The sequence below is a fragment of the Lontra canadensis genome, unplaced genomic scaffold (genome assembly GCF_010015895.1).
Source record: "Lontra canadensis isolate GAN:19392208 unplaced genomic scaffold, GSC_riverotter_1.0 scaffold201, whole genome shotgun sequence".
In the NCBI taxonomy this organism is placed as follows: Eukaryota; Metazoa; Chordata; class Mammalia; order Carnivora; family Mustelidae; genus Lontra; species Lontra canadensis.
Window position 1 is genome coordinate 305,871 of NW_022631195.1, and position 24,956 is coordinate 330,826.

At 63.0% G+C, this 24,956-nt stretch overlaps 1 protein-coding gene across 1 annotated transcript in view; it reads right to left on the reverse strand.

Moving 5' to 3' along the window:
• Positions 1–24,956, reverse strand: part of ZC3H3 (zinc finger CCCH-type containing 3) — an 83,160-nt gene that overhangs the window by 16,602 nt on the left and 41,602 nt on the right. The window contains exons 5-9 of the mRNA XM_032848299.1: positions 8,078–8,265; positions 2,864–2,906; positions 2,612–2,773; positions 2,435–2,504; positions 502–633 (exon numbers count right to left, since the gene is read on the reverse strand). Of these exons, the coding sequence (XP_032704190.1) occupies positions 502–633; positions 2,435–2,504; positions 2,612–2,773; positions 2,864–2,906; positions 8,078–8,265 (595 nt within the window). The remainder of the gene's footprint in view (positions 1–501; positions 634–2,434; positions 2,505–2,611; positions 2,774–2,863; positions 2,907–8,077; positions 8,266–24,956) is intronic.

Here is a 24,956-nt window from a genome sequence, read left to right on the forward strand (position 1 = left end):
GGAAGAAAGGGGCATGGGCCCCACGGTGTGAAATGGAAGGGGGTTGTCAGGGCCTCAGGCTGTCCCGGCCCCCTGGGGGTCCCCAGGAAGCCCCAGCTCTGGTCTCCCCAGTCCAGACTGCAGGCCCCAGCACTGATGAGCAGGCTCCCGTCCAGGGGTTCCCAGCCCAGGGCCCCGCCACCCCCGCAAGCCCACACGGGGACGAGGAGGGGCAGCAGAGTCCCCTCTGGAGAGCAGGGCAGTGATTCAGAAGGGAAGGCGCCGGTGTGCCCAGCTGCTGGGAATTCCCCGGCACGGCGGCATTCCCACGGACAGGCGAGGGCGGCCGGCGGCAATGACGAGCCCGCTCGCGGGTGGCCCTCGTGACCCAGTTCCCTAGTTCCCTTTGCAGCAGCCCACTGCCACCCGCGTCACCCCGGGGTGCTGTGAGCTCCAAGGAAGGCGCCGAGGAGCACAGCTGGCCACCACGGGGGCCACCCGCCACCCACCAGCGCCCCTCACCTTCGCGCCCAGCGGGCAGTAGCCTTTGAGAAAGTCCGTGCAGACCTCCGCCTTCCGGGACACGTAGACGTGGCTGTAGGGACAGTTGCTGTTGCTGCAAATCCCCTTCAGGAAGTAGGAGCACACGGGCATCTGTGGGGGCGAGGGGACGGTGCTGAGGCCAGCAGACCCCACGGCTCCCTGCGGCGCACGGGCCCCGCCTCCTCCAACCCTCCATCAGGAGCCTGCACCTCGCTTTACAGCTAGAACACCTGAACGGGAAGGACCGGCCTGGGGCTCCAAGGCCCGGTGTGAGCCACACACAGACCCTTCCCCAGGGGAGAAACGGACACACAGTGCTGGCAGCAAGGGGGGCCAACAGGAGCCGAGAGCACCTGGCACCAAGCCAGGTGAGGGTGCCCACCCCAAAGGCAGACCCCCAGCTTCCCCAGAAGGCAAAGCTGTACGGGCAGGGCACACGTGCCCTCAAGCAGCCCAGCCGGACATCCCTGCAGGACGGCTACGGTGCAGGTGCTCTATTTCCAGGTGGTGGGGCCGTGGTGGGACGGGCCAGGAGGAGCAGGGGCTGGAGGGTAAGGGGGACACAGAGCACAGGGACTCTAGGCAGGGCAACAGCCTACAAGGGACTGGAAATTCCGCCGATCTGCCAGCTGCCTGGACACCTGGCAGTGTCCATGGGCTAGTGACCTGATTCCACCCAGGAAAGCCTAAAGCTGTGGTTAGGCAGGGAGATGCCGTGGAACAGCCTGGGGCCGCACGGACCTCAGGCTGGCACTGTGGAGGCGTGGCAGGGGCCTGTCTCCAGCACCCTGGCCACCAGCAGGTGGGCCCAGGGAAGACCGGGGCGGGGGTGGGGGGGCGGACATGGAGCAGGCAGCCTGGGCAGGGCTAGGCAGCATGGGAGTCCCTGGCCCCTAGACCAGGAGAGAAAGCTGAGGCCTGAGGGCCAGCAAGGAGGGGTCTCTGATCTTGCCCACACTGACCTCTGTGGTTGCCACTGTGCCAGGCGACTCCTCTCTGGGGCCCCTCCCTGACCATCGGTCAGTCCCCTGGGGAGCTCCCACCTTCCCCAGGCCTGTTACCCCTATAGGGGCCTCTCTGGGAACTCGCCTCTCCTCCTCTTGCCTGTCAGACCTGCCCTTCATGCACCCCACAGCAGCTCCTGGCCCCTGGGGCGGGGGGTCTCCACTATCAGACCTGCCAGGAGCCCCACCAGGGCAGAGGGGAGCCCAGGGCGGGGATGAGGGGAAAGCGAAGAAACAAAGGGCGAGTTAATGTGCAGGAGTTTATTTTTAATTGTCTTTTAACTGCAGTGCACAGGGGAGAAGGGCTGGCCCGTCTGGGGCTGGCACTGGAGAGCTTGCAGACAATTCCCTTAATGTGGCTTTTGATATAGAGCCCAAATTAGCTCTAATAAAAAGGGATAATAAAGCCAACTCTTACACCAAACGGAACTCCTCCTAGCTGTCAGCATGGCCGTTATCAAGAGGAAACTGCATTCTCATTTCAATTAACCTTGTTTGCACCCACCACGTCCACACAAATAACAATAACATTAATTCAGGGCACGAGAGCGGCGCCCACATTAGACAGCTCAGAATGTGCACCAGCTTCGGAGCCGGAGCTAATGAACCCGAAACTCGACGTGAATTTCCAAATTGCTCACAACAGAGTTTCAAAGCTCTATTAGGGAGAAAAATGCTGATTCTTTTCAAGTTCCTCAAGGGGAAAAGCTGTTGTAGCAGCAGCCTCAGCCGATCCCGCCTCCCTTAACCTTGCCGCGGCCCCAGAGCGGCACCACCCTGGCTCTGCCCCCCGCGGTGGGCGCCATGTGCAGGGTCCCCCTTGCTCACAGAGGCTGAGGGGGGCGGCGCCCTGTCCCCTGCCGGGGAGAATGGGGGCGGGGCTGCGGGAGGCCGTCGGGGGCGCTCACCTTCTCCTTGGACACGTGGTGGGAGAAGGGGCACGTGCCGTCCGTCTTCTTGCACGTGCCCCGGAGAAACCTGCGCAGAGGGAAGAGGGTCAGCAGCGCTGCGGCAGGCGGGGCGAAGCGCCCCCGCGGCCCCCCCACCGCCTCCCCCCTGGCCCGGGGTGCGGGGTCGGAGGGCACCTGGTGCACACGGCCACCTTGTCGGGGTCGTGGATGTAGGGGCAGCGCTGGCCGTGGTGGCACCTGCCGAAGCGGTTGTAGTACATGCAGTACTCCGGCCTCTGCTTCCGCCGCCGCTGCCTCGCCTGCCGCACGATGGCCAGGCTGCGCTGCACGGCACGGCTGCGGGCAGGGACGGAGCTTCGTCAGCCTCGGGGCCCCCACCCCCACCCCACCGACCCGGGAGCCCGGGCCCAGCCCTGGGGGACGTACCTGGCCAGGGAGCGGCTGCAGCTGCCAGCAGGGTCCCCGCGGCCTGTGGGTGAAGGGGCCGCGTCACGCCAGGTTCTCCAGCTACCCTCAGCCGCTCCGCACAGCATCGGGGTGCCCGCTGTTGGCGCACGCACCGCTGCCCCCCCCCCAGGGAGACCGCGTGCCCTCCCTTAAGAGTGGGGTTGCCCACCCTGCCCAGACCCTGCCAGACTCGACCTGGTGTGGGGCCGCCCAGTCCAGGGACCAGATCTCGGAGCCGCCCAGGGGCCTTGCCTCAACACAGGTGGTCCCAGGACTGGCAGGTGCGGGTGGTGGGGGGGGGCTCCCGGCCACCTCCCTCTGCCGGGAGCAGGGCCCAGGGAACTCCTCCTGGCTTCCTAGTGGCAGGGAAGGACTCTTCTGTATTGACAGGGTCATAGGACAGAAACAGAACAACAGGGACGCAGCTGTGGAGCCCAAGGTCCTCGATCCCAGGCTCTCCAGGGAGCCCCGGGCCACCCTCAGCCTCCAAAGGCCCCAGGTAAGCACGTCTGGCCCTGAGGCCCTCACTGGCCATGGCAGGGGCCCATTCCTCAAAACCCTAAGCACAAAGACCAACCAAGTCCTCTCTGAAGTCACCGACTGTGGCCCAAAGGGGAGCTATTCAGGAAACGACCAGAGGTGACAAGAAGGAAGCAGGTGACAGGATGCCCACAGCCAGGGTGGATGGGCTGGGGGGGGGGGCTAGGGCAGCAGGGGACAAGGAGCAGGTGAGCAATGCCTGTCCTGCCTGAGAAGCGGGAGGGAGTCCAGACTAACGTACACCCTCCTGCCTCCCTTTCAGGCTCGAGGTCACCGCCCTCCAGGGCCAAGGCTGGCAGGTCCGGGCCAGAGGCTGCTCAGAGGGCCACAGAGGCCAGAGGTTTGTCTGTCTCTCTCTCTCTCTCTCTCACACACACACACACACACACACACACACGCGCGCGCGCGCGAACATTTTCAGACCAGATTCAGTTTCCCACAGGCAGCTGGTGAAATGGATCTGCTGGTAAGAGGCAGAAGTGACATCACTCAGAAATTCTAGGGACCTGAGGCAATGACAAAGCATCCCAGGCTTAAAAAGGGATGTCCCCAAGCTGCCTGGCCCTGAGCCGCCCCCATACAAGTTGCATGGGAGGCCCAGGCAGGTGGCCCTCCTGCCACATGGAGGCCCCTCCCTCGACCTCCCCAGGACGACCTTTGCCAGGACCCAGGCAGCTCAGTGCCCTCTCCTGAGTTCCAGACTTGGTCACACAAGCATCCTGACACTTTCTGAGGCCCATCCACGTCCAAGCTCCCCTATGCCCCCAGGCTGAACCTTCAGGCACTCCTCTCTATATCTACTAGCCTGCCGTCAAGCCCTCTCCTGGCCGCCACCCTCTGGCTAGTGTCTGCCCCTCTGAGCCTCCATGTCCTCAAGCTGAGGGGGGTCTCCAGGACTGAGCAGCGAGACCTCCAGTGGGAAGGAGGTGCTCTGGCCAGTGGCCCTGGCCCAGGGTCAGGCCAGGGGTTTTTTTGGTGCAGGGGGTAGGGGGTGGGCGGGGAAGGAGCTGGGCCGCCCCAGGCCACAGTGACGTCCTGGCTCCCAAGCAGGGGATACTGATTGGGGGTTCACACCGGAGGCCGGCCCAGGGGGCACGTGGTGCTGCACATCTGACAGCCCGGGGTTGACAGAGTGTCATCGGATCGTGGCGGAGAGCACGGCTACCCAGGCTGTCATCCAGCCCCTGTGGCGCCATCTGCTCCCGCCAGGGACCGCTGTCAACATGTGTCTGCTTGTCAGACTTGTGCCCCCAGGCCTGGCCTCTGAGGGGGCGGGGCAGGGCGGGGCGGGTTTACTCCCCTTGACTCCACAGTTCACTCTTAAAAAATGCTGGTGTAGGGCTCACAGTGGGAGGCAGCCATCCGCCCCGCAGTGGTGCAGTGTTAAAAAATGCACATAAAGTAGCTGGCTGGGAAAGAAGCCGCGGGTGCTGAGGGGTGCTACAGGGCTCAGCTGAAAACCCTCGGCAGGCCGGAGAGCTTGCACTTGTGCTGCCCCGGGATCTTCCCAAAATAGACACCAAGTGCTCTGCCGGCCGCCCCACCCGCCAGTCCTCACCAGGGAGCGCCTCACCCTTCCCAGGCTGGGGAACCCCATGCAGGGGCTCTGGGGTCAGAGGGAGTGGCCAGGCAGGGCTGCAGCCCCACACACCCCTGTGGGACTCACCCTTCCCAGGAAATCATGGCCCTGGGCAGGGGGAGTCCCAGGAAGAGGCACTGGTAAGGGAGGGAGGCAGCAGGGTGGGGCCATGGCCGCCTGGCTGGGGGGGGGGGTCTCTCTTGAACCCTCTCACGCCCTCCTGGGTGGCTTCTCCGCACACAGGGCAGGGTCAGCAGGTCACACGGGAGGAGGTGAGGCACAGGGGCCCGTGACCTGCCCAGGGGAGTGTGGCGGCCAGTGAGAAGCAGGGACTACGGACCCGCCTCACTCCGGGACCCAGGAGCCAACCATGCAGCCTGGACCGGGGAGGGGCTCTGGCGATGGACGGGGGACTTCTGCTCTGCGGCAGGGACCCTGACGACACCCCACCAGGAGCATGAGCCAAGCCCACACCTGGGTGCCCCTGGGGAGAGGTCACAGGGTCAGGCCCTTTGGCTGGGCAGACCTTGGACCCTGGGGAGGAGGGTGTGGAGGAGGCTCTGGGCTTCCCTCCCTGCCACCCCCCTCCCCATGGCCCAGGGGCACCACACAAGGGCTGACACCACCCCACAGAAGCCCCGCAGCCCAGCCGGGAGCAGCCTGGAGGAAAAGCCAGGAGGAAAAGCCAGGAGGAGAGGGGAGCGGGCTGTACCCTCCCACCAGAAGTCCAAGTTCTGCTGACACCAAAGGAGAAAATTTATTCCTTTAATTATTATTGGCCTAAGGAGGCCGCTGGTCAGTGGCGCTCCTGCAGCTGGGAACACCCCACCTCTGGGAGGCAGCCCCCACACAGGGGTCTGGGTGGCTGGAGCCGCAGGCGGCAGGCGGTCTCTTGGGCTTGGGCTGGGACTCGGGCTCTGGCTCTGGCTCTGGCTCATACCTACCTACTTGCTCGCACCTGCCCCAGGTTGGCCCCCGCACTGTCTCCTAGCAGCCGACAAGGAGTGGGGCCTCCTGGGAACCTGCCTGGCCCTGGAGGCCTCTGTCATCCCTGCACTGCTCCCTGCGCGGCCCTGAGGCCAGGAGGCTGGGGAAGGCGAGGCTGGAGGCCAGGCGAGGCCACACTTCACCAGAGGGGGATAGCGCGACTGCACGGAGGTCAGCCCGGCAGGGAGTGGGCTAGGCGAGGCGTCCTCCCTCCCCGAGGAGACACGGGACAGCTGCTGGTTCAGGTGCCGTGAGGCCAGTGCCGCAGAGGGAGGGAGCGACCCACAGCCCTGACGCTGGCCCCTTTCACAGCCACTCTACCGCCTTGCCTGTACCCTCCTCTCGAGCAGCGTCCAAGCGGTTCAAACCTGACCCTTCCTGTCTCCGGGCACCTCTCCTCCCACTATGGACCTCAGGCGCCAGCCCCAACCCCAAAGGTCCACCGGGGTCCATGTGGAGGGGCCCCCACGCAGCCCAGGGCACATGGGCAGCAGGGTGCCGGTGAGGGCCAGTGCAGCCCCAAGCCGTAACCCACTTCTGGGTCCCTTGCACGTAGACAGTGTGGATGCCGGGACGGCCAATGACGTCTGGACAGGCCAGGGAGGAGCCCCTCAGACCTGATGTGAGTAAGCAGCACAGGGCATCACTGGGGCTGACCTGGAGGGCAGAGAGCTCAAAGGGGTGTGGCCCTGTGACGTGCTTGGCTCAGGCAATGGCAGCAGAATGCCTGCCCCCACCCCATAAGCTCCATCCAGCTTCCAAAGGAGGATAGCAGGGAACAAAATCTGAGTCCTGCCTGCTGGGTCGGCTGTGGGGTCAGGGGTGGCAGTCCAGGGCAGAAAGGATGATGGATGGGAAAGGCCAGCTGGGGCCCTTCACTGAGGAGGCCCAGGGGGAGGCTGGGGCCAGTGGGTGTGACCCACAGAGAAGCCTCCTGAGTCAGGCCGAGCAGAACGTCACTCCACAGAGAGGCGGCCCAGAGCCCTCTCTGGCTCTGTCCAGACACCAGCCTGGCTAGGGACAGCTCTGCGAAGGACTAGCTGCTTTGTGTGCGGCCTCAAGGACCACGAACACCGATGCCGAGCCCTGCTGAGCCCTGGGGATCGGAGGCTCAGGGTGACTCTCGTGCAGGCCCTGTGAGGAGGCCCAGCCGATGCTCCGGACCTGCTCCTCCACCAGGAGAGCCTCCGGAGGCCCTCAGACCACACAGCCCAGTCCCTCGAAAGGGATCAGACAACGGAGGCACAGAGGTAGAGCAGGGTCATGGCCTTCGGGCCCTGGCCAGGGCGCCCCGTCTGGAAAAAGGCAGCCAGGCACCCATGCCCGCCTCCCTGTAGTCCCACAGACAGAGGCCCTGGGGACACAGCTGGGCAAGGGCTTCCGGGAAGGGCCCCCAGCGTCCCGCCCCTGCCCGGGGGCCAGGCCTCCTCTCCCTCCTGCCCCCGTGCGTGGACAGGGCAAGGGCTGGGAGCCGCTGGGCCTCTGCAGTCCCCGTACTGCCTGCCACCTCACCCTTTTATTCTTGGCAGAAAAGGATGGGGGTAAAATTGGACTGAAACCGAAGTATTTTCTAGTTAATTTGTATAATAAGCAAATCCACAGCATTTCCTTCTCCTTGGCCTGTTTCCCCAGGCCGCGGGCGCGGCGGCAGCACGGCCTCCAGATACAGTTGGGGGGCGTTGCCAATGCGATTAGGGGCGCCACGGCCCCAGGTGTTCAGCCGCGAGCGCCGTGCTCGCCGTACCTGGCCCATCTCCTTTATCCAGGGGCGAAGCACGGAAGTCAGGGCCTGCTCAGCGAAGCACGAGGCCGTGTGCTCGAGGGCTCCCCTCGGGGACGTGGAGGCCGTGGATCCCACCCCGTGCGGGCCCCACTGCTCCGGCCACCTCGTCAGCTCCAGCAGGAACAGCCTCGAAGGCCCCGGAAGCACCGAACGGTGCCACGAACGCCCGGCCTGGGACAGGCCCGGCTGGGAGGCAATCACTCGCCCAGGCCCGCCCGTCTCGGTGCCCCACAAGCCTCGGCCGCCGTCCGTGAGGCACACGCAGGCGGGAGCGAAGGGCGCCCCCCCCCCCGAGGAGCCTCACCTGTGCGCAGGAGCGGCCTGTTCCCGCCGTCGCCACCGGGCCGGCCGCAGGTCTTGGAGAGCTTGTTGGCCGACACCTTGTACAGGACCCCTCCGATGCAGCGGAGGCCTCTGCTCCGCCACCGAGGGGAGCCGGCCTGGCCCTTCCCGCCCCCCGCAGCGGGGCGCAGGCGGTTCAGCACCAGAGACCTGCGGAGACAGGGAGACCCCGGTGTGTCCGGCCCCACGGCCCCATGGTCTGTCCCCTCCCCTCCTCCCCGCCCCACAGGTGAGCAGAAAGGGCAGAGGCAGGGGACAAGCGTCCCCCCTTCCAGCACATACACTGCTGGGCCCCTCGGGCAGGGCGTCACGGGCAAGTCCCCTGAGGGTCCACACCGCAGCTGGTGGTCCACACCACCGCCCGGGAACATCTTCCCCCACAGGCTGCCCCAGTGCACGCCACCCAGGCCGCTCGGGTCAGCAGGCTCTACTGCCTGTCCCCTCGGTCCACCGCATGGGAGCCCAGCATGGAGAGAGGGGGGGCATAGCCTCAGACCCCCATCCAGGCAAGCTCTTTGGGGGAAAGACTGGAGGTACCTTAAAGTCACGGGCTGGAAGAGGTCTGGGACAGCCTGTGGGACGAGCTGAGTGGCTGACCCGGGCCAGGAGGGCAGACCTGTGCCTGGATGGCCCCAGTGGCCACCTGACCACTTCCTCCCTCCACATTCTCCTCCAACCAGGTCCCAGGCCCTACCCCAGCCAGACCAGGAAGCCAAGGACAGAGTGGGTTGGGAGGAGGCCCCAGATGCCCCTGCTTCGAGAGACGTCCCCCTGCAGACACCATGGCTGCCGCGGGCAGCAGCTGCAGGCCCCCAGGCCTGGGGGTGCTAGGCCAGCACCCCAGGCCAGGGCTGACCTGCTCCCCCCCAGCTGTCACATGGGCAGGCGGCCACCGAAATGAGGGAACAAGGCCCTACCCCCTCAGGACTCATTTCAGCAGTAATTTGTTTATGCAAATTAACCTTAATTCCATATTAGTCCAGGCTCTACTCATAATGTCGTTACCACCGAGTGCACACACCGTGCCCACTGGCAGGTCTGGGCCTGTGGGCCCCGGAGCCTCCAGGCAGCAGGAGGGGCAGGGCGAGGGGTCAGTCCTCACAGCAGCACCACCACCAGCGCGGGGACCTGGCTAAAGTGGGAAGGTGGTCCGGCCCGTGCGGGGCTCTCCCACGGTCCCGCAGCGCACGGATGGCCACCCCATCTGCGGCGGACGCCGGCCTGGGCACCCGGGGACGGGGCAGGCCCTGGGGCATCCAGGCACACAGGCTGCGGGGGCCACCCCAGCACACCTGCCTGGAGCTGAGTGAGGAGGGCTGAGCACTCCTGCTCTGGGGTGCAGCTGCCCCCCACCCACTTAACCCTGGGGTCCCCCGGGCCTTGGTCTCTCTGCGATCTGTGGGTGACTCCTGCCAGCACAAAGCCTCTGAGGGCACGTCAGCAATAACACCGCGCACAAGTGAGCCGGGCACTCAGGGGGACCCAAAGCTGCGGTGTAAGACAAAGGCCAGGCGGGGAGTGCCGAGGAGGATGCCGCAGCCCGATGGTACTTAACCCAGTTTTCTTTAATTAAAATTCAAGTTGACAAACACCGCTCTCGGGAAAAAGTCCTGCCAAGGGACCCCGGCCAGCCTGGCTCAAGCTGTCCACGCCCTTACAGGCTCCAGGTGTCCCCACACAGGGTGCATCTTGGCAGGAAGAGGGTGGGGTAGGCGGGGACCCTCTGGGGGAGGCAGACAGACTCCCAGGTTTTCCCCAGACCCTGGGACCCCAGCTCTGCCCAGCCTGGGCCTGGGGCATCTATGTGTCCTATATGCTTTGTCCTCCGGGTCACTCAGAGGCCAGGCCAAGGCGGGGCCGGGCAGAGCCATCTTCTGTGGGGCCCTGCCCCAGAGCCCCGAGCCCTCTGCGGGAGCTGCGCTCACATCCACAGCGCACAGCTCGGCCGGAGTCCTAATCCCCAGAGCTGAGAGCCGAACCTAAGGCCGGGGCCACCACAGCTCGCTGGGCCAGAGGGCAATGGGCCCCCTCCAGCCCCAGCCCACAGCCGCGCGGTGTCCAGAGCCCTCCGTGGTCTCCCCACCGACAAGGCAGCTGCCCCTCTGTACACCCACCTGGGCCAGGGCCAGCCCTGGGCAGCCTCCATTCCTTCAGCCTGGAGGCAGCGTGACCGGCAGCAAGCCCGGCCAGTGCCCACCCCGCAGGGCCAGGCCCCAGACCTCCCAAAAAGCCCTGCCCCGAGGCTGTGCGACAGCCGGTCCTGTGAGCACCACTCTCAGCTGCCTCTTCCCTCAGGGCACGGACCCCCCCTCCTGGGCCACCACCCTCAGCCAACCCCCATCTGCACCACCGCCACCCAAGCCTCCCGATGCTATAAACCACGAGGGACGGGTGGGCAACCAGACCTGCGCCCACTTACGCACCTGGGCCCAGCATCTCAGGACCCCACATACCCAGAAACCCAGCCCTTTGGGGCACGTGCCCGGGGCTGAGGCCAGACAGGGTCAGACCACCACTCCCAGGGGCAACCACACAGGTGAAGCTGCAGAAAGAGGCGGCCAGGCCCAGACAGGGACCCACGGAGGCCGCAGGATCTTGCTTCAGAAGCAGCTAGAAGCTTCAGGATAGATTTCGTTCTGGCCCCGAGCGGGCTCCCATCCAAGCCCATCCCAGAGCCTCGGTCTGGGGCCGTTACCGGCTCACCCTGAAGAGTGAGCCCCAGGGACGCCCTCCTGGCTCCCAGGCTAGACGCCAGGGCCAGACACACCCAATGCCCTCCCTCCGAGAAGCACCTTTCGTGACTGACTTTCTGGCCGCATCTTCCGCCACCCTCTCCCCCTGCGCGTTGTTGGGTCCTGCGGCTACTTGTGCGGACGCACAGCACTAACAGATCCCATGCTTCTTCCACCAAAAACCATACCCCTGGGTTCTAAGGCAATTACAGGGCGAGGGTCAGCCTCCGGGGAGGCGACGGGGGCGGCCGGGAGGCCTAGAACTTCTTCCGTTCTCACGTCCCCGCCCAGGGTTTGCGGCCTATGCACACACACCCAGCCGGGGGACCCCGCAGGCCGGGGGACCCTGCGTGCCCAAGGGTGTGGGGCTGCGGAAGGGCCCACCTGCCTGGGGAGAGCCAGCCCAGCAGCCTGCGGCTGCACAGACCACCTCAGCCCTGCCCTCACCCCCGCCGGGCCCGCTCACGGACTCAGGACCTGTGGCCGGGAGGGCGCCAGGCGGGCAAGGGGCTGCCTTGTAGCTTCTCATTGCCGTGGGTGTCACAGCACTCCGGTAAATTGTTACCCTAATGGAGAGGACAGGCTTTGGAAACCAACTGCATTGAGAAGAGGGGATAAAATTAATGAGATAATAGCCGGGCCAAGGACCCGGAGAACGCTCCTGCCCTCGCGGCGAGGGCCCTGTAATTCCTTTTCTACAACAGGAGCCTCAGATCTAAAGGCTTCTCCCATCCGTCCGGCAGGCCCACGCCGCCAGGAAATTTCATTAACGCTGGAAAATAGGAAAGGTATTAAGCGTGGATAATGAAGGCCAGGGAGGGAACCGTGCCTTAAGATAGTTCTCTTTCTCGCCTTTGTAATGGGAGGCATGAACTTTCCCTTCAAATCCATTTCTAATCCATTTGAAATACTACAGCAAATTATCTTTCCTTCAGCCCGAAAGCGGCCAGCCAATTTACTCCGAATAGAAGTGACAATGCCCCAGGATTTATCACCATAACCTTGACTACACCAGGGTGAGGGCTGGGCCCCCTCACCCCCCCGGGGGGCACGAGGAACGGGTGGGGGGAGATAACATTTTAAACGAATAGCAGTGGTAATGGGGAGACAGACACACACACCACAAAAGTCGGTTTAAGAAGAAAAGCCGTCCACGTGTCTGGGGCCTGGGGAGCAGCTGGCAAGTGCCAGCCCGAGGACACGGAGGCCGGCAAGGTGCTCTGCTGTGCTGGGTGCGGACAGTCCTCAGGCCACGGTGCCCAAGAGGAAGGGAGGTGAGGGTCTGGGCAAGGCCGAGGGAGGCCTGCCCCGAGAAGCCGGGCATGAGCGTGGTGTGTGCCCTGCTCGGCCTGCGGGGCCGCTCACCCCGTCTGCCAGTGCGCCCCCGCCCTCCAAGGGCTTGGAGGGCCAACCCTGGATACGAACACTCCCGTCCCTGCGAGCTTCCCATGGCCACAGGGCCCCCACTCCTGTACACGGGGTGCCCCTGGCCACGGGTCTGGGGCTCAGCCTGCAGGGTGAGGAGGGCCCGTCGCAGGCGTCGGTGGCAGCACCACCTGTGGGCGGGTGCGCACAAGGGGCCGGACAGGGCACCAGCTCCCAAACACAGACGCACACGCGAGCACAAGCGCCCTGCCCTCCCCGGTCACGGGACTGGATAAAGAGCAGCCCCTCCCAAAGCCCTGCGGGGGTGCTGCACTCTGCACCCCAGACCCGGGGGCGGTGCACAGGCAGCCTGCCCAGGCCAGGTCGGGTGAAGGCCCAGGGGGTGGTTCACTCCCGACTGAGAGCAGACTCAGGTGTAAGTGGGAGAGGGGCAAGTCCCAAACAGGGGGCGGTGCCCAGATGCCCAGACCTCGGCAGGTCCAACGGCACCTTAAACGGATCCCACCTCCGGCCACCCTGCACCGCCACAGCGGATCTGGATGGCCCCAGGCCCCATCTGGACTCACTCAGGCCTTGGGTTTTCCTGAGGAAACAGCACAGAGCACATGGGCCTACGGCAGCCTTTCCCAGGCCACGTGGACCCAGAGAGGGTGGGACAGGCCCTCTTCCTGGGGACAGGGCCAGGCCAAGGGGCCACATGAAGGCTGGGCACAGATCTGCGAGCAGGACAGAGGTCCTGTGCCCGGACAGGAAATCACCGGAGGGAACTTGCCAGGCACACAGAGGTGTTTTTGCTGATGGATTCTTCCCAACCCCCTCGGGGAGGCGCCTGGACCCTGGATATCCCCACTGTCTGTTCCCCACCTTCCACACAGACTCCTTCTTCCTGGACCCTTACCCAGCCAGTGACCACAGTCACCAAGGAGACCTACGTCACCGACGCTGGCCCACTCTCTCCCCAGACGCAGGCTGGGGTTCCCACCCTGATTTACAGCTTCCTCGGGGCATCTACACCCCCATCCCACCAAACTAGCTGGTTTGGAAACAGCTTGTGTGATCAAGTTCTGTCCCCATTCCACTGACACCGTGCAGCAGCCCCCATGCCCCTCGTGGGGAGGTCTGTCAGGAGACCCTGCAGTCGGGGCTGTCTGGTCCTCATGGACCACTGTCCCCACATGCCCCCACCAGCCAGGACTCCAGCCACGCTGGGTAGTTCCGCTTCCTGGAAAGTGCTGTGGAGCGTGAGTGTGGTGTGTGTCCTGCTGGGCCTTGCCTGGGCCTCTGTACACGCACACTGGACGGCTGCTGTCAGGGTCACCCCTGCGACCAAGCTCCGAGGTTGGGTCCTCAGGAAGCCTTCCCCCTGACCTCCCGATGGCTTGCAGTGACCCCCTGCCCCGCAAGAGCCATGTTGCTGTGGGCAGCAGGAGCTAGGGGCCGGGGTCCCATACCCTGCAGGCCCCTTGGAGTTCAGGCCAGGTGAGAGACGCAGAAAGGACACGTGTGCTGGGCAGAGAGACCGGGCCTGAATGCACAGCTGGCAATGCCGGAGGAAGCACCCAGGGGCCCCGACCCTTGGACGTGAGCATGGTGGATGGGTGGACTGGAGTCGGGAGGCTATGGCCACTGCCCAGGGCTGGGAGGGCAGAGGAGGGCTAAGGCTGTGGGCTGCTCGCGGAGGGGCTGGACCTGGCTCTGGGCCAGAACTCGACCTCCCACCCTCGCTGGCTGGGGGCGGGGGTGTCAGTGCATGGCCGAGGACCCAGCGGCCTCCAGGGCAGGCCGTCCCAGCCCACAGTGACCGTGCAGGAGGTGGGCAGGCTGTCTGCGGAGAGAGAAAACAAGCGGGGAAGCATTTTTCAGGAAATGGAGCACGGCTGTGTGAAGCTTCCAGGCGAGCTGGGAGTGCGCCGTCAGCAGAAGCCGAGAGCCGGGGGAGGCGGCTCGGCACAGAGAATCCAAGTAGGTCAGGCTCAGCCAACACCGTGACAGGCTGCAAAGTGCTTAAGTGGGCTTTCCGCGGAAGCGCTGACGGGGCTGACGGGCGCCACCTCCACCCAGCGCACAGAGTGGGAGCGCGCCCCCCGCGCTGGACCCCGCTTGGAGCGGCTGCGGGGGTGAGGGGCTGTGAGCAGAGCTCTGGGGGGAGAGGCCTGTGCAGGACCGGCCGGGCAGGAAGGGAGAGGATGACCGAGGTGCGGGCCTCGGGGAAGGGGCTCAGCGGGACTCAGCGGGACTCAGCGGCCAGGGACCTAGTGGACGGCACAGGCCTCGCGGCGACTGGCTGGCTGCCCTCCATAGACCCTCCTCCAACGGCACAACGGTTCCTCCCAAATGAGGCGCGGCTGCTCCAGGGACCCCCCAGCTCCCAGTGAGTCAGAGCGGGTCTCCAGGCCCAGCAGGGGCCGCACACCCCACAGCTGGCTCAGGGTGCTGACCTGCCCACACGCCCTCGGGCCACCCTGGTGCAGGGCCAGGCCGACGGCGTGGCCTTCCAGGACCCATCTCGCAGCAGACAGGGGCGATGGGCCTGGGCAGGAGCGGAGGCCCAGGGGACCTTGTGTGACCCAGGCCGGGCAGCAGGGGCAGGATATGCCCGGAGGGGAGCTGGCCCACAGTGGAGGCCGAGCACCTGACCGTGGCCCTGGAGGGGTGGCGGGGGGCCCCGACTCCCACGGCTCCTGGGCTGACCTGGGGGTCACCCGAAGGCTTCAGCGCTGAGGCTGCCCCTGTCCCGCAGCTCCCCAGGAGCAAACCCAAGCGACGCAGGGCGCCCGGCCAGTCCACAGCCGATGGGCGCCGCTAATCGTGCCACCTGCGTTACACAGGCAGCCGCTGCGTTACGAGGGTCTGGGACTGCTTCATGTGCTCGCAGCTACTCAATCGGTATTTCGATCAATGGATGCATTACAAGCTTTCCCTTTAAGAGCCTAATAAACAACAAGACGGAAAGTAAAATTCTCCATAAACTGACACTTTGAAAACGCACTTCAGCTGCTGCTACCGGTGTCTGTGTGTCAGCGGCAGAAGCCACACGTCACCGGGCCTCAGCGGACCCCCATGCTCCACCAAGTCCAGCTCGTGGGGGGTGGAGGGCAGGCGCTCAGGCTGGGCAGCCTGGGGCGGGGCCCTCCATCCCCTGTGTCCCCGTGTCCCCCTCTGGACTGGGTTGTCAGCCCAGGACGGCCTTGGCCCATGAGGGGCAGGGTTGGCCCTTCCTCTGTTCCCTTGCCCATCCCCCATGTCTGTCTCTCCCACCGGCTTCTCTCTCTCTCCTCTGTCCCTCCCTCCCTTCCTCTCCCTGCCCCCCTCACCCTGTTCACTGTCCACGTGGAGGCCCGGCTGACCATCCCCCAGCCCTGAAATGGTCCTCGCCCCCAGAACTCCACGCACAGGAGGAGCCAACACAGGGGCAGAACTCAGCACCAGCCACCAGACGGAGGGAACCCAGCAGCTGGCCACGCAGCGCGGAGCGCAGGACAGACGTGCGACCGGCCGGCTGCAGCGGGCAGGGCAGGGGAGTAAGATTCAGTACGGCTGGTTCGGAGGCTGATCGGCCGGAAAGGCCGAGAAACTGAGCCAGCGTTTCTAACATTCATCTGGGAGGACAGCGCTCGGGAGAGATGAAGACAGGCGGCCGTAAGGACGCAGCAGCGTGTCCAGTCCCTGGACACCGGCCAGACTGAGTGCCCACTTCACTGAACGTGTCCCTGGGCCGCCTGGGGGCTCCGTCGGCTGAGCGTCCGACCCTTGGTTTCGGCTCAGGTCATGATCCCGGGATCACGGGGCCAAGCCCCGCATCAGCTGCGTGTTGGGCGTGGAGTCTGCTGGAGGCTCTCCCCACCCCGTCCCTCCCTGCCCTGGCTCCCATCGACAAACCAGGCTTGGGTGAGGCGCCAGCGCACCCTGCAGCCTGCTGCCGCGGGAAGACGGCGCCGCGGGGGCCGCCAAAGCCATGGGGGCCGGAGCGCTCTCCTCCTGCCGAGAGTGTGCAGACGAGGACAGCCGCCAGAGCCCCATCCTGACCTACCGCAGCGCGGGACACCCCCCACCACGCCCCCGGAGCAAGTCCACAGAAACCAGGGTTCTGGGTCAGTCGGCGACAGGCCCAACAAGACCAGGGTGCGGCAAAGACTAGAAACGTGACATGAACGTGTCATTGCACTCGTGACCAAACTGCGCTATGTCCACATACCTCGAGGGAAAAGAACATGCTATCGCTACCCACGGCGTTGCACGTGGTCCTGAGAACAGGGTCTCAGCTGGCCTGGGTTGCCAGACAGCGCCACAGACTGGGTGGCTCACACAGCAGGAACCCATTTTTGTCCAGTTCTGGGGGCCCCAAGTCCAGCCCCCTTGGTTGCAGGTAAGGCCCCACGTTCCCACTGTGTCGTCACACAGGCCTTCTTCCGCACACCAGCGGAGAGCCAGCTCTGGGATCTCTTCCTCTACCTGTAAGGACTCCAGTCCTATCAGAGTAGTCCCCCGCCCCACCCCGTGACTTCATTTAACCTTGATTATTTCTCGAAAGGCCCCCAACGCCACGTACAGCCACAAGGGGGTCAGGGCCGCAGCTCATGAGTCTGTCGGGACAACTCAGTGTAACACATGGTGGGCGAATGACGTCAGACAGCCAACAGTGCCTCCTGCATGATTCTGTTCCCTGAAGATCGAGAACCTTGAGGCGGAGCCTGCGGAGATGGAGAAAGGCCGGAGGGGTCATCTGTGGGGTGAGACGGGGTGTGGGAGGGGCGTGAGCGGGACCTGGAGGCAGGGCAGGAAGTACACACCCCCTGCCTGACCTGGGGGGCTGTACGCAGGGTAAGAAGTCTACAGTTCCGACCACTGAAGATACAAACACAAGAGGAACATCTATGCAGAAAGCTAAGTTCAGGAACAAGCATTTGTACAAGATAAAAGCGACATTTTCAAACAATGGCAAAACCCTAAGAGGTAACGAATGGCCTTGAGACAATCAGATAACTATTAAACAAGATGAGGGGTGCCTGGGGGGCTCAGTGGTTAAGCGTCTGCCTTGGGCTCAGTCTGCCTTGGGCTCAGGTCGTGATCCCTGGGTCCCCACCGTGGGCTCCCTGCTCCGTGGGGAGCCTGCTTCCCCCTCTCCTCCCTACTTGTGTTCCCTCTCTCACTCACTGTCAAATAAATAAAGTCTTTAAAAAAAGAGAGAGAAATTAGAGGCACCTGGGGGGGCTCAGTGGGTTAAGCCTCTGCCTTCGGCCCAGGTCATGATCTCAGGGTCCTGGGATCGAGCCCCACAGACAGTGATCTGTCTCTGTCAGATAAATAAATAAAATATTTTTTAAACGGAGAGAGAAATTAAACTTGAACTTTAATCTTATACCATATCTCTAAAGAAATTCCAGGTAGATTAAAGTTTTTTTTTAATTGTTTTAAGATCTTATTTATTTATTTGACAGAGACCAACCACAAGCAGGCAGAGAGGCAGGCAGAGAGAGAGGAGGAAGCAGGCTCCCCGCTGAGCAGAGAGCCCGATGCGGGGCTCGATCCCAGGACCCTGAGATCATGACCTGAGCCGAAGGCAGAGGCTTAACCCACTGAGCCCCCCAGGAGCTCCTAGATTAAAGTTTTAAATGTACAATTTGAAACCGCAGCACCAGAAGGAAACCTACCTGAACTCCTATAACCTCAGGCTGGAGAAGGCTGTTCCAAGCACATCAGCTAAGTCTTAGGAGAGTGACAGATTTAAGTACTCAGAAAAGCAAAAAGATCTGCTAGAAACCCTCATAACCGTAACGGGAAGGCCGGAAGGCCGATTCAAACTGAGGAAACTGAGGAACGAACGTTGGATCATCTCGGGAACACAAAGGGCCACAGCCTGAACACGTGTGAGTCCTGCAAACTTGTAAGAAACAGGCCAGAGGCAAATGAACATAAACATAAAGAATGTTGAACTTGACCAATAATGGGAATGAAACTGAAATTAAAACTGGACAGCATCCTGGGGCGCCTGGGTGGCTCAGTCGTCAGGCCGCTGCCTTCGGCTCTGCTCATGATCCCGGGGTCCTGGGATCCAGTCCTGGCGCGGGCTCCCTGCTCAGTGGGGAGCCTGCTTCTCTCCCGCCTCTGCCTGCCGCTCTGCCTGCTTACGCACGCGCGCTCTGACAGGTAAATGCATAAGTAAATCAATGATCTGGATAGCATCCTCCTCCACTCAAGTGTGGGACAGGCTGTGGCAGTGGGGCTGCCCCTGAGAAGGGTGGGGTCAGCGGAACTGGGGTAGACAAAACAGTAGGGGAGATGAGAGCACCCTGAACTGCCTCGCCTGAGGGATACGACCCTCCCGGAGTTGTGCCTGCCTCCTCCAAGAAGCCTTCCAGTCCGCAGTCTGCCTCAGGGAGGGAGCTCCTGTACTCCTGTCCTTGACTCACAGTAGCGCCCCGGCCAGCACCCTGGGGCACCGACTCAGGCAGAGACAGGCCTGGGGTGGGGGCGGGGATGGGGAAGGGGGTGGGGGTGCGTGGGCCAGGCGCCCAATTCCTCAGACCCCCCCCCCCCCGGGGGGCCGTGGGGGGGGGGGGGGGGGGGGAGCTAAGCCTCCAGACCGAGCAGCCCCGCCCCACCCGGGAGCTGGTGGGGCGGAGGGGGCGGGGCCAGGGGCGGAGCAGGGCGGGGCCTGGACCGCCTCCCCTCCTGCCCCGCCCCCAAGCGGAGGCACGCCTCGGGACAGAGCTGGGCCGTAATTTATGCCCCCCGCCCATGCTTTATGGCTTTCTTAATTCGGCTCCTGCTACTATTAATGTAGTTAATGCTGAGATTATATCTATTTTCTGGCGTCAGGCGGTGATTTATTCAAGCCATTTTTCCGGTGGAGGCTCCCACGCTGTTAAATCAAGTGCCTTGCCAATTAAGTGCTGACTTGGGAAGTGGACGCAATCTTAACAGACATCTAACCGCAAATTAAACCGGGGCTCCTTACTCTGGGGAGTGGGCGGGGCACCGGGGAAACCTTGCTGACTTGGAGGAAAGTCACAGGAAAATCAAACCACTGTGCACCTGCCTGCTGGTGCTGGGGCAGTGGGGAGGGGTGTAGGCCTGGAAGAGCCAGGCTCAGCGGAAGCTGGGTAGGGGTGTCCCCCAGCTACAGTGGCTACCCAGCAGGCAGGGGTCACTGGGCCTGTCCCCAACACAAGAGGTCTCTGCAACAGTAGTCCTCACCCCCCTGAGACACAGCATTTAAAATGACCTGTCAGGGGCACCTGGGTGGCTCAGGTCATGATCCCGGGGTCCTGGGATTGAGCCCCACATTGGGATCTCTGCTCAGCGGGGAGCCTGCTTCTCCCTCTCTCTCTCTGCCTGCCTCTCTGCCTACTTGTGATCTCTGTCAAATAAATAAAAAAAATAAAAATAAAAAAAATAAAATAAACTGTCAGCCATCCCCATGATTCCTGAAGACCCTCGACCCCCTGCCGGTCTGCCCATGAAGTGGCACAGGGGCCCGTGGGCAGCCTTGGAAGGGTACAAGGCGGGAGATGGAGGAGGTGGATGGCCCCCGGCGTGAGACGGGCTGCAGCCAGGCTCAGCAGCTCTGACCCGTCAGAGCCCAGAAGGGCAAGGGAAGGCCCCAGGAAGGAGCGGCTCACAGAGGGCCACACAGGGCGGGGCGGGGCGGGGCGGGTGAGTACAGTAGGAAGGTAGGCAGGGGTGGAGGAGGGGTGAGGCTCCCTGCCAGGACCACAGCAGGGCGAAGACACCTGTCCCTAGGCCCAGCATCTCTCTGGGCGCCCCTGCGGGGGGGACACAGGGCAGGGTGGATGCTGGTGCCACAAAGTGGGGCCCAGGAACGAGGTGGCAGCCGGGGGCCGGAGTGAGGCCTCGCTTCCGGGGCTCTTTCTTTAGCAGTGGTCCCCAGCCGCTGCGGGGCTCCCCAGAACCTCATATCCCTCAGCGGCCTGCAGCGGCCCCAGCCCAGCTCTGAGAGGGGACCTGTGGTTTGGGGTCAGAGCAGGCTGAAGGGCTGACAGATGCAAGGAGTGAAGTATGATATCGATCATCGGAGAAACGCTTTACTGCTGCCTCTAAAACCGGGACAAAAGTGGTATTTAAAGTGCCATTTGAGCATGTAACGTACCCAGGTACCACCAGGCGACACAGACGTTTTATTTCCTCCTGTCAGAGGCAGTGTTTTCAGCTTCCCCTGCCCTCATCTCAGGGGCATCACGGGTCACCAGTCCCGTCACAGGAGGGCCCTTGGTGCTGGCCAGGCGTGGCCGGGGGCTCAGGCACGGCCTGAGGGTGATCTTCCCGGGGTTCCACGGGGACAGACCTAAGAGGACTTTCTGAGGCTTCCTTCCCAAAGGTCCTGCTATTTCCAGAATGAAACTTCCCTCCAGCAAACCAACGGGACGCGCTCTCTCATTCTCTCCTGAGAACCAGCCTCGGCCAAGGGGTCTCCCACTCCGAGAGCCACTGTCCTGTTACCACCGGCCCCCCCGGAGGCCAAACCAGGCTTATGGTCTGTGCTGCGGCAGTGGCATCTCACAAGGTCCTGTCCCCCGGGGTCTGCACCCACAGGTGGGGCCTGGGGGAGGCGCCTGCCAGCCTGACCCCTTTCCCCTTGCTTTCCCCGTGCGCTGGTTTGAAAGCTGCTTCGCGGGACTCAGCCACTCGAGCCAACTCGCAAAGGGCAAAGAAGCCATCCACATGTCACACGGATCAAGACTCAGGGCACTAGAGCAGGTGGGACAGGCTGGCCCAGGCAAAGCGGGAGTGAGCTGGCGGGCACAGCCGTCCAGGGTCAGGTGGCCTAGGGCCCTCACAGGGTAGGGACGGGAGGTGGCTGGGGAGAGGCAGGTCCTTCAGGGCTGGCAAGGTGATGGGGAGGCAGGGAGGCTGCCAGAAGGGCTGGAACCTGGCTCATGACCAACACGAGGCCCGTGTGCATGGAGGCTGGACAGCCCAGGGTACCCACCTGTCCTGGCTTCCCGGCCAAGGAAGGAGCCCTGCTCCGGGAACCCACGGCGTGCCCACAGCACCAGGGTGCAGCACCCACACCACGAGACAAAGCGCCAGGCGACAGGAGCAGGACCGAGACACACACTCGTCCGTGGAGAAACAGGGACAGAGCAGCAGCAATGGGAAGGACGCAGACACATGGAAGCAGTGACAAAGGAAGGCCACAGACTGAAGACAGAGCAGTTGGAGGCGAGCGGGTCAGAGACACAGCCACATACATGAGGCCAGTATGGGCCAGAGACCTTCCCAGAAGGGATTCACAGCACAGCACACTGGCCTTCCCAGGCCTTTCCACTTGGGGCTCTAGCCCCAGCAGGGCCACCTACCTAGCAGGATGGCCTCTGGGACACAGATACAAGGGACCAGCTCCCCATGGGCCCAGAGAGAGAGGTGATCAGCCCAACATGATGGGCAGATCCCAGCCCGAGATGGAGCAAAGGGGAGGAGGCTCTGAGGTCTGCCCCCCTCCCTTCCCACAAGGGCCTCCACATCAGGCCTGTCCTGGAGCCCCTCCCTTCCCACAATATCCACAGACAGAGCCCAGGTACCGCATCAGAAAACACGGTCTCACCTCAAATACTCTGGCCACAATGCCTGTCAGGCCAGATGCCAGCAGTCCCCATGGCCAGGGAGGAAATGGCGACACAAACACCATATGGTCACAGGGGCCGTGTGATCACTCGGGAGGGCAGGCCAGAGGCTCAAACTGACAGGGAGATGGCAGTTCAGTGCCATCCGGCATCCCCCATGCCAACATCTTCCACTGAGGCCAATGCCGCCCCTCCCCGAGCCCCTGCCTGGGAAAGCCAAGGAGGAAGCAGTTGGGAGCGTGGCTGGGGTGCACCTCCTACCTGAGCACAGGGCCACCAGCACGGTGGGGGCCCAGCCAAGCGCGGCCTCCCCTGGGGGCTCTGCATCCTCACTCTGGACCCTCTCACTGGCCTCCATCATTTCATGAGGCCGCCCTAGAGATGTCCACACTGGTGGGGACAGGGACCACACACTGGTGGGGACAGGGACCAAACGCGTGAAGAGACCCTGGAGCCAGAGGGACCAGCTGGTCTGCTGCTGGGGTCCTAAGGGCCCGATGCCAGACGGGGCTGCCCTGGGCCACCCCTCATGGGGCAGACGGCAGGAAGGCCATCTCAGCTTGTGTACCAGCCAGACCCCGGCACCCAGGGGCCCTCTCCTCCCTTCTCGGGATCCTGCGTCCCAGGCCAGTGTGGCCAGCAAGGGGCTGACTACCAGCCCTGCCCAGAAAAGGTCCACCTCTTTGGCATGAGGTCCCAGGGGAAGATGAGGCAGCCTTTTTTTTTTTTTTTAAGGTTTTATTTATTTATTTGACAGACAGAGATCACAAGCAGGCAGAGAGGCAGGCAGAGAAAGAGGGGGAAGCAGGATCCCCGCCAAGCAAAGAACCCGATGTGGGGCTCGATCCCAGGACCCCGAGATCATGACCTGAGCCGAAGGCAGAGGCTTAACTCACTGAGCCACCCAGGCGCCCCAAGGTGTCTTTGACAGTAAGCATCAGGGCCGATGGGGCTGGGGCCAGGCTGGTCCCCCTCCCTTACCTTCCATCGAGGGGGCAAGGCCCTACATTCCCACCTGAGTCCCGGCCCCTCCCCACACTCTGCCAAGGAGCTTGGGCAGGTGTTCCGGCCTCAGGAGGACGGGCTCAGCCCCACTGCCACGGGGCTGCTGACAGCTGAAAGGGCCGCTTGCTTCAAACAGACACAGAAATAAATAAATCAGGCAGGCGTGCTTTGAACCGACTTCCAAATTAAGAGTTGCATCCTTGCTGTCAGGCCCCCGCCAGCACTCTCCGCAGCACCTCCCGAGCAGAAACGCACCTCAGCCCATTTATTAGAATGATGAAGGCAAAGGGACCTACAATTGCACTCCTTCCTTAATGAGCAGCCGAAGGGATCGGTAAGCATAATTTCAGAGGCCAGTAATATTTTATATAATCGCCGAGTGGTTTAAATTGAAAACCCCCAACTGAATCAATATTTACTGCGTTGAAACGAAATGAATAGTAATAAGTCACTAAGCTCCCTGTCCTGTTTCATAAAATAAAAAATTATAAAAATGAGCAGAGGCGCGAGGAGGCCATCACATTAACTTTTACGGCACTTGGGGAGCTGTAACCGCCTGTTCTCATAAAATAAAATTCTAAAAAACCTGCCGGAGGAGACCTGCTTCAGCAGTGCTCAGGGAAGAGGCGGGGCCCGGGTCACCCCCACAGGTTCTCTCCCGGAACCCTGCCTGGGGCCCCCCAGCACAGAGGCCCAGAGGAGACTCGGCTCCAAGTCGGCAACTGCCCTGTCACCCCCAGGCTCACCTCCTGCTCTCACTTCTTGACCTTACAATGGGATAGGACAGGCGACAGCTGAGGGGTGTCCCTCACGGGGGAGGGAAAGGCCAGGGCCCTGGGCCAGTACGGGACGTTATGTGAGTGGGGGTGGAAGAGGGGGTCCGGCAGATGCGCCCCATCAGAAAGCATAAAGCAGGAGCCTGCTCTGCCCTGCATAGGACCACAGACACCTAGAAAGGCCAGGCTTTCCCTGGGGAGCTCTTGGTCCCCCAGGGACACCACAGCCAACAGGGGTCCTGGGGGCACTTCTGGGACAGGGGTGCTGCGGTGCTGACAGGGACCAGAGCCAAGAGAGAGTCCCCTGGGAAGGGGGACTGTCCTACTAAACTCTGCCCTCTGAACAAGGGGCGGAGACTGGCAGCCGGCAGCCACAGGGTTCAGCCCCCCAGAGACTCCTGGATGGGAAGCAAGACCACATCCAAGCAGGGACACACGAGTTCCCTGTGCTCCTGTAGCTTGAGAACGAAGCACAGATCAACTTAAAAATGGGCCAACGAGCCCATACGGCCTTAAGTAAGCCTATGAATGAGTGCTCCCAGCGTGGCCCCTCAGGGACACGCAGAGTGAACCACGGTGAGATGTCCACACACGGAAAATATGAAAATCAGAAAGACCGTAACACCAAGCACCGTCATGGGGACAGAAACGGCACCTCCGCTCTGGGAAGAAGTGGGATGGCGCACTTTTTCGTGTCCCCCCAGGCCCCTGCTGGGCGCACACGGGATGAGGATACAGGTCTCCATGGGGCCGGGCGGGAGGAGCCAACAGCCTTCGTCCACTGTTCTCCAGAGCAGGACTCCCTCCCGTGTCCAGACAGGAGAGCTACTAACCAAAGAAGACAATTGGCAGTCAAAAGTGAAGTCTGGGGGCGCCTGGGGGGCTCAGCGGGTTAAGCCTCTGCCTTCAGTCCAGGTCATGATCCCAGGGTCCTGGGATTGAGCCCCGCATCAGGCTCTCTGCTCAGCGGGGAGCCTGCTTCCCCCTTTGCCTGCCTCTCTGCCTGCTTGTGATCTCTGTCAAATAAATAAATAAATTCTTATTTAAAAAAAAAGTGAAGTCCTGGCACTCACGGCACGTGGGGGCCATGGGCCAGAGCCGGGGAGGGGAGGGCGGCAGAGGGACGCGTGGGGGATCTCAGCTCCAGCCCTGCAAGTCGCGCGGGGCAGCAGGTCAGGGTCAGAACAGGCATCCTGGGATCCTGGATGTGGGTTGGCGACTGGGAGAGCGCAAAGGCACTCAGGGTGGCAGGAGTCCTGACCCTGACCGGGATCCGACCTACACAGGCGAGTCATTGGTCAAAAGTCTAAGCTCCATACACTTGGACTCCTGCATCTCACTGGATGTAAACTTTAGCT